General features: G+C 34.4%; 1 protein-coding gene across 3 annotated transcripts; it reads left to right on the top strand.

The window, feature by feature from the left end:
• Window positions 1-2,454: 2,454 nt before the first annotated feature.
• LOC114142147 (transmembrane protein 106B-like) lies at window positions 2,455-12,050 on the top strand. Of its 3 annotated transcripts, none has more exons than XM_028013260.1 (8): window positions 2,455-2,607; window positions 6,135-6,347; window positions 7,367-7,430; window positions 7,580-7,739; window positions 8,202-8,342; window positions 9,200-9,249; window positions 9,326-9,379; window positions 10,564-12,050. In XM_028013260.1, the coding sequence occupies exons 2-8, from the start codon at window positions 6,149-6,151 to the stop codon at window positions 10,682-10,684; spliced, it is 789 nt and encodes a 262-aa protein (XP_027869061.1). In that variant the 5' UTR covers window positions 2,455-2,607; window positions 6,135-6,148; the 3' UTR covers window positions 10,685-12,050. The 3 variants fall into 3 exon arrangements, with proteins under 3 accessions (XP_027869061.1, XP_027869062.1, XP_027869063.1); XM_028013261.1 differs by having other exon boundaries at window positions 2,469-2,607; window positions 6,138-6,347; XM_028013262.1 differs by having other exon boundaries at window positions 2,503-2,607; window positions 6,132-6,347.
• Window positions 12,051-14,663: the final 2,613 nt, after the last annotated feature.

Genomic DNA, 14,663 nt, shown 5'->3' with positions numbered 1-14,663 from the left:
CAAATAAATGGCTTTCCAGTAAAGGTAAGTTGTTTCTCCACCATTAGCGCAGTTAGTAGCCAGTACATGATATTGATTGACAGCGCTAAGACCCTCCCCATGGCTCTGATTGGTTGATTTTGGTTGGAAGCGATGGATTTCTTCAGATTGCAATAGTTGGATAGATTATATGTCTCATAACAAACTGTCACTAACAAATATTCGTTATAAAAGTTACATACTAAGATAATAACACATAATGACAAAATAAACATTTTAAACTGTAAATCTGTCAGATTCTTAAAACTGATTGATATGGAGAGTTTGTAGCACCAGTGGAGCAGGAGTTATAATCCATATCAGCCATTCTCTGTCTTCCCCAAACTCACCTGTGTATGAAATATTCAGGCTGGCCTCTCTGAGACCACACAGATTAGGACAGATTAGATTAAATCCATTATAATTTGATGTTTGCTCCTGGGTTTTAATGACCATGTTCTTTATAAGAGGCTCGCTGCTGTTAAATTATGATCTCAATCGCGGCAGCACAGCGCCATCATCTGGATGATTGAGTACCTGCACAGACATTCCTGGTATCTTGGTATAAATTGATAAAAAAAAATTAATCTTCTTTTAAAAATTCAATTAATTGATAAGAACTGTTTATTACCCAACCCCACGTTATACATTCAACACTTGTACTTATTCATGTTTTCCTTTGTGTTAGATTTTATCCACTTTTCTTTCATATTTACTTTTCAAAAGTAAATTTTTTTATGCTGATTGCTTAGGTTTTGCCAAATTCATTATTACAAGTCAAACATTAACACTGCAGATGCTCCTATAGAAGAAGAGTTACAGGGAAATGTATGTATTTTTTATGCATGAAATAACCAAATACAATATTTTTAATAGTGATATTAAAAGGTTTTATTGGAGGTGTTCATATTCTCCACAGTTTCAATGGCCCACCATCATAAACTGTGCAGCCTTTATGCTTAGATTTTTACATTTTATCTTCCTAAATTATATACTTACTACATTCATTACTATCTTCCTTACTATTTGCTTGTCCAGCGTGGTGACAAGTAATAGGAAGGACATAATATTTATAACACAGAAAAAAACAGGAACCATTCTTTTCTAATTAGGAGCTGAACATATGAACTCATAACAATAAAAAGTTAAATCACACATTAAGAAAATGCAGCTATTTAAGGGGTTTGGCTATAATTTTGTTGAAAACAATTATTACTCAATGTATATTTATGTTTATGTGCTTTTCATTTTCAGCATTTTCCTGCAGTTTTAGACATTTTCCACATATTTTAAGACATATTCATCAAATAACAAGGTAAATCTTGTCAGATTAAGAGTAACAATAGAAGCACTTTTTGCAAAGGACCCTCACTAAGCCTAAACCTAATTTCTGTTGACTGACAGTCATCTGACTCAGATTTCCAGGAACTTCAGCAATCCTCAGGCAGAATGCTGTCTGGTTCACTACAAACAGCACAGAGTTTCCAAACACAAGCTGCGGACTATTTTGGATTTTTAAGACAAAAATATCACATAATTTTATCTTGATAAAGCCAATTTATTGCTTCAATACAATCTGTAATTGATACCAGTCACATCAGACAATATAACATATCTGTATTCCTATTTTTCACATCTTTAAATTCACAATTTATTGTATTTAGAGGGAATTATCCAGTTATGTTTAAGGCTTGTATACAAACAACTGTTGCTTCAGCATAAGCTGTAAGTGTGACTCTGTCTGTTCTTTTTTAATTAAAACATGATTATGCGTGATTTCATTATGTAACAAGAGACGACAGAGTAGTCAGAAATTGAAGTCAAGTCAGAGTAAGAGTTCAAAATGATATTACTCAAATAGAGATGAAACATACAGTGCAGTAAAATTACTCATAAGTAATTTTTTTCTTTAAAAAGTTACTCAAGTAAATGCAACAAAATATAACTTGTTACTATCCACTTCTGGGAAAAGCAAACCTTTGAATTTGAAGAAAGTAACAAAAAATAAACATCTCTTTCTCTTCTAGTTTTGGCATTTAGTAAATAAAAAATATTTTGTGAATTATGGCCTAAAAAGAAATGAGCCTGATGCCTGTGTCTTTAATACATTAAGTATTTGGTTGCAACTATAGTGTTACAAAACCATCATGTTAATGAAGACAACTCTGATAGAGACCACAAATACACTTTGGGACAAAGTTATATTCATTTCCATGTATTTTTAAGAGAAGTTTAGTATTTATGTGTTAATAAAAATACCAGATGAAAATACTGAATGCTATATAAATAAATAAGGCTGATACATTAAATAATATTTAAAAATGGATTGTGAAACTGCTAAGTCAACAATACTCTTCCTCATCATGCTTGTGGCGGTCACCGCAGGTGTTACTGAAATTTTCTCAGTAAATGATTTGCCCCAAACTACTGCTGCATATATCGACCAATCAGAGGCTCTGATACTGTGATCTGACCAATCAGGAGAGGTGAGGGGCGTTTCCGGCCTCATTCTGGTCTGCTGCGTGAACCACAACAAACGCCGAGCATTTGCAGCGGATGGGAGACACGTTCGGATAAAACCCATCAAAGGTAAGACGTTTGAAGAAAAATCCACCTGTGCAGTTTTTCTTTTATTTAGATTTAACGGTTTGGATTAGAGGCTGATCTCGCGCGACATGCGTCGTCGAGCAAACGTTTTAGTCGTGAAATGTAATTTTAAGCATCTTATTAACGCCCCCCAAAGAATATTCAGTGTCTTCTAAATGTGGAGGAATAAACTAAATAAAATATCAATCGCGTTTAGTGTTGAGATTAAAAGAAGTCTAGCTATTTTTTTGTTCACCGGCTGGTCGATAGGTTGTGTTGTTGGTTAGCTCCAGCGGCGGCAGCATGGCGGAGGCCTGGTTTGTTTTAATATTCAAACATTTAACTGACACGCCACAGCCTGTTTTCATCGCTCATCATTATGTATGTCCGGTTGAAATGAGTTAAAGCTCTCAGTTAATGAGGTCGACAAAGGTTGGTGTAGCCTAAAAATCAGCAGACGACAACAGGCTTAAACCTATTAAACTATTAAGTGGACGGAGCCGTGGCTTTACAGCCAGATTTTCCACATAAAAATAACCAAAAGGTGCTTCTAGAAAAGTTTGTAAAGGGCGGCCAATAATAATGGCACACCGAAATCATAAACTGCATCAGAATTTTACAAGTTTTAATAAAATAGGTTGATATGGTGGATGCAATTAGAACTATTTATATTCCTTTTCCCTTGTAAATTTATGTTTAAACTGGCTCTGTATAAAAACATAAGCTAATTTTAAAACATATTTTTTTAGCCCACTTAATTTTTAAAGACTGCTCCTCCTAATGCTCCAGAATGTAACTTTTGTAAAGATTTTTATTTTTTTATTTTTTTACATATTTGTTAAAACTGGCACCATATCATGCCAGTATGTTGTGAAAAAATGTAGCTGTCTGAAGAAATGCAGCACAATCGAGTCATCCCAACCAATCAGAGCCAGGAGGAGGGTCTTAATGTTCTCAATCAATTTAATGTATTCGCTACTTAATGTGCTAATTGTGAAGAAACAACTTACTTCTTCAGGAAAACTGTTTATTCGCTGTTGTTGGCAGACATGTTAACTAGCCTGGTAGGCTGTGCTAGCTGCAGCACCACAGGAGGGGTTATTGACAGCGCTAAGACCCTCCTCCTGACTCTGATTGGTTGTTTTTAAATGGCACTAGAAGAGGCAGTGTGAATTTTTTTCCCCCCAGATTCTGCATTATAACATACTCTCACAACATAGTGACAATTTCAACAAATACTTAAAAAAATAATTTTTATAAATTTACATCCTGCAGCTTTAACTGTTGACAGTTGAAAACTAAAGTTTACATACATGAAATAAAAAGTTGCACACCTTTTAGCCTTGAAGTTAAATCAGACCAATTTTCTCTTATTTCGGCTCAGTTTTACAAAGATGATTTCTATTTGCTAATGACTCAAAAATAAGAGAGAGGGAGAGAATAGCGTTCAATAAATATTAGAATATTGAAATAGGTTTAAGTTTACTGTTAATTATGATGGTTTTCCATTTACAGATATTGAAAATATTTAAAATGAGAATATTAAATCAGACCAATAAAAAAACTTGATGAAAAGTATGTTCATAATACCTGCATAAACATTATTTTCAAAAGCCTGTTTTAATCTGAAAAATGAGTTATATTCTAAATTATTGAATATAACTTGTTTTTTATATTACATGTTTTCAGAATGAGAGGTTGTATTTTGAACTCTTTGACTTGGGTCAAATTTGTTGATTTCCCTTCAACTCCTGGAGTACTGACCCATTCCTCCTGACAGAACCGGTGTAACCGAGTCGAGTCATTTCTGCCCACAACTTCTCTACAGGATTAAGATCAGGGCTTTGTCATGGCCAAGCCAAAATATTCATTAGAACATTTCAGCAGTTCAAAGTGCTTTACATGATAAAAATTTAACACAATGATGAAAAACAAGAAAGAAACATTACATTACAATGGGGAAAAGGCATATTAATGCCCAAATTATACAAATTTTGCACAAATTGAACCTTGTCTTCCTTCTTTGTATCACAAAAAATTGGCATTTTTTACTTCAGTTATATTCTAAATATTTTTATTATTGATTGTTTGCACATACTTTCCTAATAAAGCAAAATATGATTCTAATATAAATTAATTTATAAATAAAAGCTTGCAAATGTGCATGTCGGGTTAGAAAAGTGCCGTTTACAAAACTTTACATTTAAAATGATTGAATTGAACTGTTTATGTTGTTCTCATTCACAACAAATGACATCTAGAGAAACTTTACAAGAAAATGGGTCTAAGGCATATTATTTGTATAATAAAAATAAATGTGTTGGTCAAGACAACAAGCTTTGAGGACTGGAGGGAAATTCAGATTTGATTGCATACAGCCAGGCCCGTTTCATATTAGATATTAGTTTTTATAAAGACCCAGCTACCCGTCTTTAACACCTGAGAGTTGGATTGAGGTGTTTTTGGAGATCAGAAATAATGTTTCTCTAAACATTATGCTCTGGATTACAGCCAGACATTTATATTATGAGCTCATATTTTCAAAAAATACCGATCCTGAATTTTTTAAACCAAACACAGGGGCTTTTTTTTTCCAACTTTTTTTTCAGCTTTTTAGTATTTTTCTAACAATTCTGTCATGAACTTTAATATTTAACATGCTAACTGAGGCTGAAATTGAGCTTCAGTTTGTTCAACATGACTTCAAGGTGAATTTGCTGGGACTTGCTGTTGAACAGTTAATGAAGTGCATCTTATTAGCAACACCTGGATGGGTTTTCTGGGTTTTTTCCATCTCCTGAATCTGGTAGAGCCAGTTTTGTTCTTCTCTAATGCATGTTGACGGTGTGGAAACTGCTGTTTTGTACATTTATGGTTACATTTAAGGAAGTCCTGGAAAAAGAAGAGTAGGCTCTTCTATTCACTATGACGTCATTCAAATTTAATTATGCAAATCGTGTTATTGAAATACTAGAAAATACTGCTTCAGACTTGCCATCATTGTATGAATATGTTAAAAAACAAATGAAGCAGAAACATTTTTTGTCATTAATGAGACTGTCAGTAAAAACAAACTGATTCTGACTCAGGAGTTAATTTTGTTGCACTGTGATGAATTCACCTAAGAAATTGTCTGTTAAACTTTTGTTTTTGTGCTGGAAACCAAAACATATTGATGAAACCAGCTGGAATGTAAGTGTTGAGAAAATATGTACCACCAACAAAGCCTACTATTGACAAAGGGCAGTTTTAAAGCTAATTAAGAAGTAATTATGCCTATTAAGCAGTTGGCAGCAAAATAACAAAAGTACTAGTACATCCAAGAAATATTTGATTTAATAATAAGCTTAGTGTTTAGTGTCACAAATCATCATTTCATTTGCACCAGCTGCAGCTTCTTCTCCTGGGAAGTATTTCCTGGAATCGGTCCAAGTTTCAATTTCACATCCAAATGGTTCCCTGGCACGTTAGTCAACCGTCATGCTCTTCTGTCTCACTTCCTCTCGCTCTGTTATCTTTTCTGTTTTCAGCAGCAGCAGCAGCCATGGGCAAGCCACAGTCATACTTGGCCAAAAACAAAGACGAGAGTCAAGACGCGCTGACGGCTGCTGGCGAGTTCAGAGACGGTCAAACGGAGGACGATGGGAAGCATGGAGACGTGTCTCAGTTCCCGTACGTGGAGTTCACTGGACGGGACAGCGTCACGTGCCCGACATGCCAGGGTACTGGCAGAATCCCACGAGGTAAACTCTTCATTTTATACAAGGCTTGATTGTTTAGCAAGAAGGTCCTGACCAGCAACTGCTGAAGTGGATTTTGTGTAATTATGTAATGCAAAGTTTTGGTGTCTGCAGTGAGAATCTCAGATTGTCAAACATCTGGGATGCAAGCTAAGATTTACATGTTGTGTTTTGGGCAAAAACGATTAATTGTGATTAATTGATTTTTGAATTAATCATTAATTTAATCTGTCAGACAAGTTTATTTGGATAGCACATTTGAGCATACAGGCAGTTCAAAGTGCTTTACATCATAACAATACAAACCAGTAAACATTGCATTTTGTCAAGTGCCATCATTACACATCAAAATGTTGACCGTTTCATTCACTATGGTTCAAAGCAAATTAATCATATTAATCATTAACTGGAGCATAAAGACTCAAATAAGGCAATTTGCTGAAAAACTACTTTCCCAGAGCAGTAATTAAGCCAAAACTGCACAAAAATATATACATTTGCAATTAGGGGTGAAATGATTAATCGTGATTAATCGATTATTGAATTAATCATCGACTAATTTAGTAATTGATAAATTGTTAACTGGACTATACAGAAAAAGGACCTTTTTGCTAAAAGAACAATTATGGCAGTAATTAAACCAAAACTGTATAAAAAATACAAAAATTGAGAATTTAGTCTCAAAACAAATATTATCATTTATCACAATAATTACAGGGGCAATTTATCGTCCAGCAAAATTTGCTATAGTGGCAGCCCTATTCTAAATATAATGTAAAAAAGAGTGATGTCACTCAGAGCATAAATGTAGAAAGAATAGAGCTGTTGTGATAGATTGGCACATTATCACAGATATTTAGAATTTTTTTTAAATACCGGGGCCAATGCAGATATTAATATCAGACTGGTGAATTAAAAACACTGAAACATTTAGCATTAAGTTCTGTTTACTGTAAAATGCTGTTATCTTGTTCCTTACTCGGTCTGCTGCAGGACACTTAGCTGTTTTGTTTTTCCAACAGGTCAGGAGAATCAACTTGTGGCTCTGATTCCATACAGTGACCAAAGGCTGCGGCCAAGCAGGACGTAAGTCTGCACTCTGACCCCATTTTATGGATTAGCTGTTGTAGTTTTCCGTCTGATGAAATGAAACGCGCTCAGCAGCCAGAGTAGGAAGTGGTGCGAAACCATCAGCTGGTTTCAGGTTCTCACTACTTGTTTCTTTTCTCCCCCAGGAAGCTTTACGTCACCATATCTGTGGCTCTCTGCCTCCTGCTGTCCGGCCTCGCTGTTTTCTTCCTCTTCCCGCGCTCCATCGATGTCACGTACGTTGGAGTCAAATCTGCCTACGTTTCCTATAATCAGGAGCAGCGAATTGTCTATCTCACCATTACAGTAAGAATTAACTTCATTTATTTTTGTCATTTTTAACATTTCCATGAACCAGGCTTTACTTGTGTTCCCATCGGGCTAAGCACTGCTCTTTTTTTTTTTTTTTTAATGTTTGCATTTTTTTAAGACTTTATAATTGGCAATGAGGTATTAACCTTCCAATTTTTTAATAACAAATAATTATCAACTGTTATTTTCAAATTTCCTGCCAAATTTTAACTCAAAAACATGACGGGCCACAGGATGAATGACTGTGGCGAGCCGCCCAACCGCCAGGCTCACCAGGTTTTCTGGGGGAAACCTTTGGTTTCCTGTGCTCAAAATGCTCACCACATTAGATTAAAATGTCCAAATAGCCTGGTGATACTCTGTGACAAATTCCACCAACCAAAGTTGGCTTTTTAAATGTTTGTACGACTTTTGTGTGAGAATAATTTTATTTCCACTTGAATCTCTTCCCAACAGAACACTCTGAACATCACTAATAACAACTACTACGCCATATCTGTGACCAACATAACGGCACAGGTGCAGTTCTCCAAGACGGTGATTGGGAAAACCAAATTCAACAACACGACGGTGATCATGCCTCTGGATGAACGGCAGGTAGGCCCAACACCAATAACTACACGGGTCAATGGAAACAGCGTTTAAAAGATGGAGTAGCAGTCACCTGCTTTAATCTGAAGCAACTACAGTGAAGAAAATCCAATCAAATGTATAATGATGAAAAAGTTCTGGTTCCATTGACGGATAAATTGACTTATAAAATGGGAAAAATATCTTTGCAAGTGAAATAATCTGCCAATGAAGCTAGCCCTTTTTCATCAATGTCATGGAATTATGTACTTGGAAAAAGCTCCTGTATCTCTCTGAAAAGTTGCTTTTAAGTTTTTGTTTTATTTCAAGTGTACTGAGATATTTCCGCTAGAAAGTGGACCAAAGTACTTGGTGAGATGTTGTGTTTTTGCAGTGTAGGCCGAGTCTGAAAAGTTCTTAAACTAATTTTTAAAGCATCTCAAAGGATTCTGCTCACAAAATTTGAGATGCACCAATATGATGTTAATGTTTGTATTGGTTCTGATATTTAACAAGTTACTACTTCAGGTATCGTGACAATCCATTAGAGCAGATCTATTCAGTCTAATTCTATGCTTACCGGTCTGAGCGATGTAATGCTTTATTGTTTATTTTGCATCATATTGAGGATTGATGCTTTATTGTTTATTTTGCATCATATTGAGGATTCCTAATTGCACTTTCTGAGTCATTTAAAAGACAGTTTGTTGAAGTTTATTTTTACATTGCTTTTGCCAGTTTCAGTTTCTTCATTATTTATTTTTGATTGACTGTTTTACTCCTAACTGGACAAATGAATGTTTTTTACATGTTTAGTCAAGCTTGTGAAGTTATTGATGTGTTTAATTGTGCTGAGTTCTCTAAATGTCTTGTGTATTTTGCAGCTTGATTACACCGTTCCCACAACCATCGCTGATGAGATGAGCTACATGTTGTGAGTATCCGGGTTATCTTAAATATTAGTAAATTCTTTATATGTTTCATACTAAGTTGTTTTTTCTGTCCTTTAGTGATTACTGCACCTTACCAACTATTAAAGTCCACAACATAGTGGTCATGATGCAGTAAGTATGGCTTTAATTTGAAGTTCTTGTAACAGTGAGGTATTTCTTTGAGCCTCATTAGTTCTGAGTATTTTCCTGCTCCACCCTCACATTGTTGCACCCACACATGTTGAAGAACCGCCTGGAGCCGAAGCAGCCCAAGACTTCTGCTTCCTCCTCCATTCATCATCTTTATCAAAGCAAACATTTCTCCAGAGCTTAATTAGCTCACCTAATTTTATTTGCTCAGTCATGCAGCAGGTCTCTATCTTAATATGATCACACTGAAGTGCAGAAGCAGAGAAATCCAGAACGTCTCCGGCTGCTTTTCATTAGATTTGCAGCTAAACCTTGAAACATTTCATTTATCCGTCTTTAAATGTGATTTTTATGGCGTTAACAAGGGCAAAAAATGGATCTATACATCCTTCAAGAAAAACTACTGTATTTAGATGTGAGAGATATGGAATTAGAATTTATCACAATATTTTGTAGCACTTTTATGATGATGATATATTTTTTTAAGTGATTGCATGACACAGTATTCATAGGCCCACAAACATAAATACTGCTCTTGGAAAACATATCTACTTTATCGGCTTCTTTAGAACACCAGTCACATAAAGAAGTATGATTTTTTATATCACTAAACTATGATGGTATATTAGAGCCATTTTAGATACAACAAAGAGGAGTAAATTTCTACCACAAAACTCAGAAATTTTGAAATTAATCTAAAGAAAAAATTCCTACATTTTTTGGGGGAATTTCTGAGTTGAATAGTTAAAAAAATTGCTAAATATATATATATATATTTTTAAATCTGAAATTTTGAGATTAATTTCAGGAATAAAAAAAATTCTACATTTCTTAATTTGAAGTCAAAAGTTCAGAAACGTTTAGATTAATTCCAGAATTTTTTGAGGAAAGATTTTTTTGTAAATTTCTGAATTTGAACAGTTGAAAATTTGCTACAAAATAAATTCTGAAATTTTCAGATTGATCTCAGAAATCTACTAGAAAAAAAACATTATATATAAAAAATGTACTGAATAATTTAAAAACAAAAATTATGATAAAAATTGATAAAGAAAAAAAATAAAAGTGGCCGCCCACTTTAAAAAAGCACTGCATTGAGGCCAAACTTGAAAACCAGTCAGTGAGGAGTTGTGCATAAATCGCTCACTTTTTTGTTTTTGTTTCAGGGTCACGGTAACGACGTCGTACTTCGGTCACGCGGAGCAGGTCTCTCAGGAAATGTACCAGTACGTGGACTGTGGCGGGAACACGACCTCCATGCACGGCCATGTTCAGGTCTACCAGTAGGAAGGAAAAAGTCTCCATCAGCAAAACTCCACGTGTAAACTCATTTCTCAGTGAAGATAGTTTCTCCTAAAATACTCATCTGGCCTAAAACGCTGACCTCCTCCACTGTATTTTGTGCTTTGAAATTGAACCCCTTTTAGACTGCAGTGTTCCTCACTGCAACAACACAAAACATGACCAAGTATTGCTGCTCTAGTTTCCAATACAAATATCTTGGTAGACAAAATTAGCTTACAAGTAACTTTTCAGAAAGATATAGGAGCTTTTTTTAAAGTCAATAATTCCTTCTTACTGTGCCGTTACCTAGCAACCAGAGCCTAGCTCAGCCCGTTGCCTAGCAACCCAGTGTTAGTTCCACTAGCAGGTTATTTCACTTTAAAGTAAAATAATCATCAATATTAAGGGCTTATTTACTTGAAGTAAGCTCCCATATCTTCCTGAAAAGTTACTTGTAAGTTAGTTTTGTCTTATTTTAAGTGAGCTAAGATATTTGCACTAGAATTTAGACCAAAAGTACGGGGTAATATTTTGTTTTTGCAGTGTTCCTCCATGTTAAATCTGTTGGAAAGCAATAGATTTGATGCACTTTAGAGCGTTTTAGTGGAAGTTGGATTGTTACAAACCTCTTTCCTCTGTCGGTAAGCTGAGACAGAAAACCACTGAACTACATTTCTACCCATACATAACCTTTATTTTTATTATTTTATTTCATTTATGGTACTTTGATGTAAATTAGTGCAATATTAACAGCTATCTCATGTCACTTATTCTTTTCTTTCTATTATCATCAACCACAATTAAAGGCAAATGTGAAAAGTTTTAAAGTAAACTGATTTTATTTAGTGATTAAAAAGAAGAAAAATTGTGTGTAAAAGGGAAAATGTTGTTGTTTTGATCCAAATCAGCACAGTACAAAAGGCTAAAAATACAGGAATGTGCAAATGTACTCTGTTTCTGGGTTGTTTTAATAAAAATGTAACTTCAATCAACTTTATTCCAACTGAACGGGAGCTTTGTACAGTTTGCTTTTCTTTTTTTTATCCACTCTGCACTGTCTAACTTTTAATACTCAATCATGAGTTCACCTCCTGTTTGTTGCTTCCCTTTTTATTTTATTTTAATCCATTTAATGTGTTCCGAGACTATTAGTTTTTCCAACTAAACTAAGTTTTTCCATCTAACTTGATTAGTAATAATCCGGGTTGGTTAATGTTGAAACCTTAATGTGACTTTTCCCACCATTTTTACACTCTAAGCGCTGTCGTTATTATCATAACAGTATAGATGTGCATAGTTTTTAACATCAGCAGTTTGTTTTTTGTGGCTTTTGATGCATGAAGTGGAAAATAAAATTATAAGTCAATTCTGTAAGTTTCTGTGTTTCTATTGGGGAAACTGTTGGTTTTCCTTGTTGCCACTGGGTGGCGCCAAGTCCATGTTGCTTTATTAAAGAAAGGGATTCACGTTAGTGAATATTGAATCCTGTAAAAGTGCCAGATTTAGCCATTTATTTAAACTATGGCATTTCTGTTTCTACAGTAAAATGAAATGTTTACACATCTTGATAAGTGTTCATATAACAGAGGTGAATTTGACACAGTACATTCAAAACTTGACATTTGCATTAATACTGTACAAATTGCCAAAAAAACCTTGCAATAAGGCCTTTTAAAACTCATGTATATATGTATGACTAGACTTACAAAAATGATTTTATCCTGGATAAAATCTGAGCAGACAAATGGTTCAGTATGGAGATAAAGAAGTGAAGTGAAATACTTTTCTAGTCTAAAGTGGTTTTTATCTGCAGGATAGTGAAAGAACAGCAGCTAAACGACCAATGGTGCATCAAAAATATTCTTACTGAAAAATGTCTGGACCAGTAAATGTACTATGACAGGGTATTGGGGTCATTGTAGATTGAAAATATTCTGCAAAATGTCATAAATACTATAGAAATAATTGCAAGGAAATTTCTGAGCTTGAAAAGTGACAAATTTGCTACAAAAAACTAATTTGTTTTTAGAGTAATCTTAGAAATTTTCTAGAAAAACTGAGAAATTTCTGTTTCAAAAATGTTACATTTTCAACTAGAAACTCAAATTTTCAAATCAAGCTTGATAAATTTCCTTTCTGTATACAATTTCTGAGGTTAATCGCAAACATTTTTCCTACCTTTCAGACTGGGAAATATTCTTGATTTTTCTAGACAAAAAATCTGAAATGAATCTCAATTAGTTTTCTTTTTCAGCTAATTTTCAACTTTTCTAACTCAGAAATGTCCTCGTTTTTTATAGACAATTTCCGGGACTAATCTGAACATTTCTGAGATTTTTTTTTTTTGGCAGAATTTTTTTATCTTCAGTGGCACTACCGTCATATTGTACAGATCGGTTACATTGTGGGAGGATTTTGTATTTAATGTTAAATACATCAAGTCCATGTCTGAACACTATTTTAATGTTTTCAGCCTACTGTTTATATTCTGTGCCAGTGTATTAATCCACTCAGGCTTCTTTAGCTTTCTAAAAACAAATCCTCCAGTGGGTCTTGGTATGCTCACATCTGCTAAAACCATCAGAACCCCAGTTTGCCTGCTGTCTGCCTGTCAGTGGTCAGACCCAAAGCAACACCAGAGTAAATGTGTCAAACTAAATATACAGAGAGAAATTATACACTTTTTAGGGTAAAATAAGTCTTTTATTCTGCATTATGTTGCATTTTGATTACTTGTTTCCTCCATGTGGTGAAGTTTTAAAGATACATTAAGTTTGTTTATATAAATTATTTTCCCAATAAAGCTTATTCCTCAGCAACAGCAACACAAAAACTATACAAACAGAAAAATCCCTTCCTCCAGGATCCATTTAAACGTGATAAAACTTTCCAGAGTTTGTACCTAACGAGCCAAAGTGGCTTCCGGAGCAGACGGCTACATCCTCTCTCACGTCTGTTATTGTCGTTAAAGCAAACCTTCCTCCATAGTTCATCTATATGTCCAGCGTTTTTCTTTAACAAGCTGAAAGGAAATGGCTTTTCCACATGTGCTCTTTCAGTCATGTTTTATTGGAAATCCACACAGGTGCCTTTTGTCTGAAACTAGCAACTCTGAATTTGAAGTTCCACCCGCTTCGGATGCGGGTGGAACTTCAGATAAAGTTTATTTGAGGGCTAATCCAACCAAGTGATAAAATATATTTTATCAGTGATAAAATATCATATTTTATCATATTTTATCAGATAAAATGTGATATCTTATCACTTGGTATCATATCACTCTACTAGCAAGTTTTTAAACTGAAAATGTTTATTTTTTTCTGTTCCCAGGGTGAAGATTTACTGCAGCAGCAGCATTAAAGCTTATCTTCTACTCCTTCCCATTAATATCCAATAAAAACCATCAACAACATATTTTTGAGCATTCAAACATTATAAAAACATGTTTATTAGTAGATCTTAAACAAGTATTTGTGCTACTATCTTAATTATCAGAAGTGCAAATGTACTGTTTCTGTAGTTATCACTGTTCTATACATGTGGCAGCCATTTTGGATTTCCAAGTTGAAGTTACTAATGAGACGCTTTCAAATTTTCCCAGATGATAAATTTAATTATTCCAACAAGCTATACGTAACTCTGAGTTCTGAGTTGAAATTGAACTTATGGCTTTAGTAGCCACATTGACTATCTGATTACTCAAATTGGAATTTCGAAAATAAATTAGATTTATGAAAACATGTCAATTTTGAAAAAAACATTTTTTTTGACAAAAAGTTTTTGCGCTACGATGAGGTGTTTTTTCAGTCGAATGGAAGTTAGTGTATTTCGCAAAACTGTTACTACTGGCGGAAACAACAAAGACGAGAACAGGAAATGATTGGAGAATGATGGCGGCACATGTTTTTAAATGCTTATTGTTTGAACTTATTAGCGTGAGAGTTAACGGAAATATCGCAATTTCTAAATTGCTTTTTTTTTG

This window comes from Xiphophorus couchianus, chromosome 3 (assembly GCF_001444195.1).
Source record: "Xiphophorus couchianus chromosome 3, X_couchianus-1.0, whole genome shotgun sequence".
Taxonomy (NCBI): Eukaryota; Metazoa; Chordata; class Actinopteri; order Cyprinodontiformes; family Poeciliidae; genus Xiphophorus; species Xiphophorus couchianus.
This window is presented reverse-complemented; position numbering and strand designations above follow the sequence as displayed.

What these genes read in the sequence shown, in the direction of transcription:
- LOC114142147 (XM_028013260.1), top strand. Translation starts at nt 6,149, where the DNA reads ATGGGCAAGCCACAGTCATACTTGGCCAAAAACAAAGACGAGAGTCAA. An exon ending in TACTGGCAGAATCCCACGAG is followed by an intron (nt 6,348 to 7,366) that starts GTAAACTCTTCA and finishes TTTTTCCAACAG; the next exon opens with GTCAGGAGAATCAACTTGTG. An exon ending in TTGTCTATCTCACCATTACA is followed by an intron (nt 7,740 to 8,201) that starts GTAAGAATTAAC and finishes TCTTCCCAACAG; the next exon opens with AACACTCTGAACATCACTAA.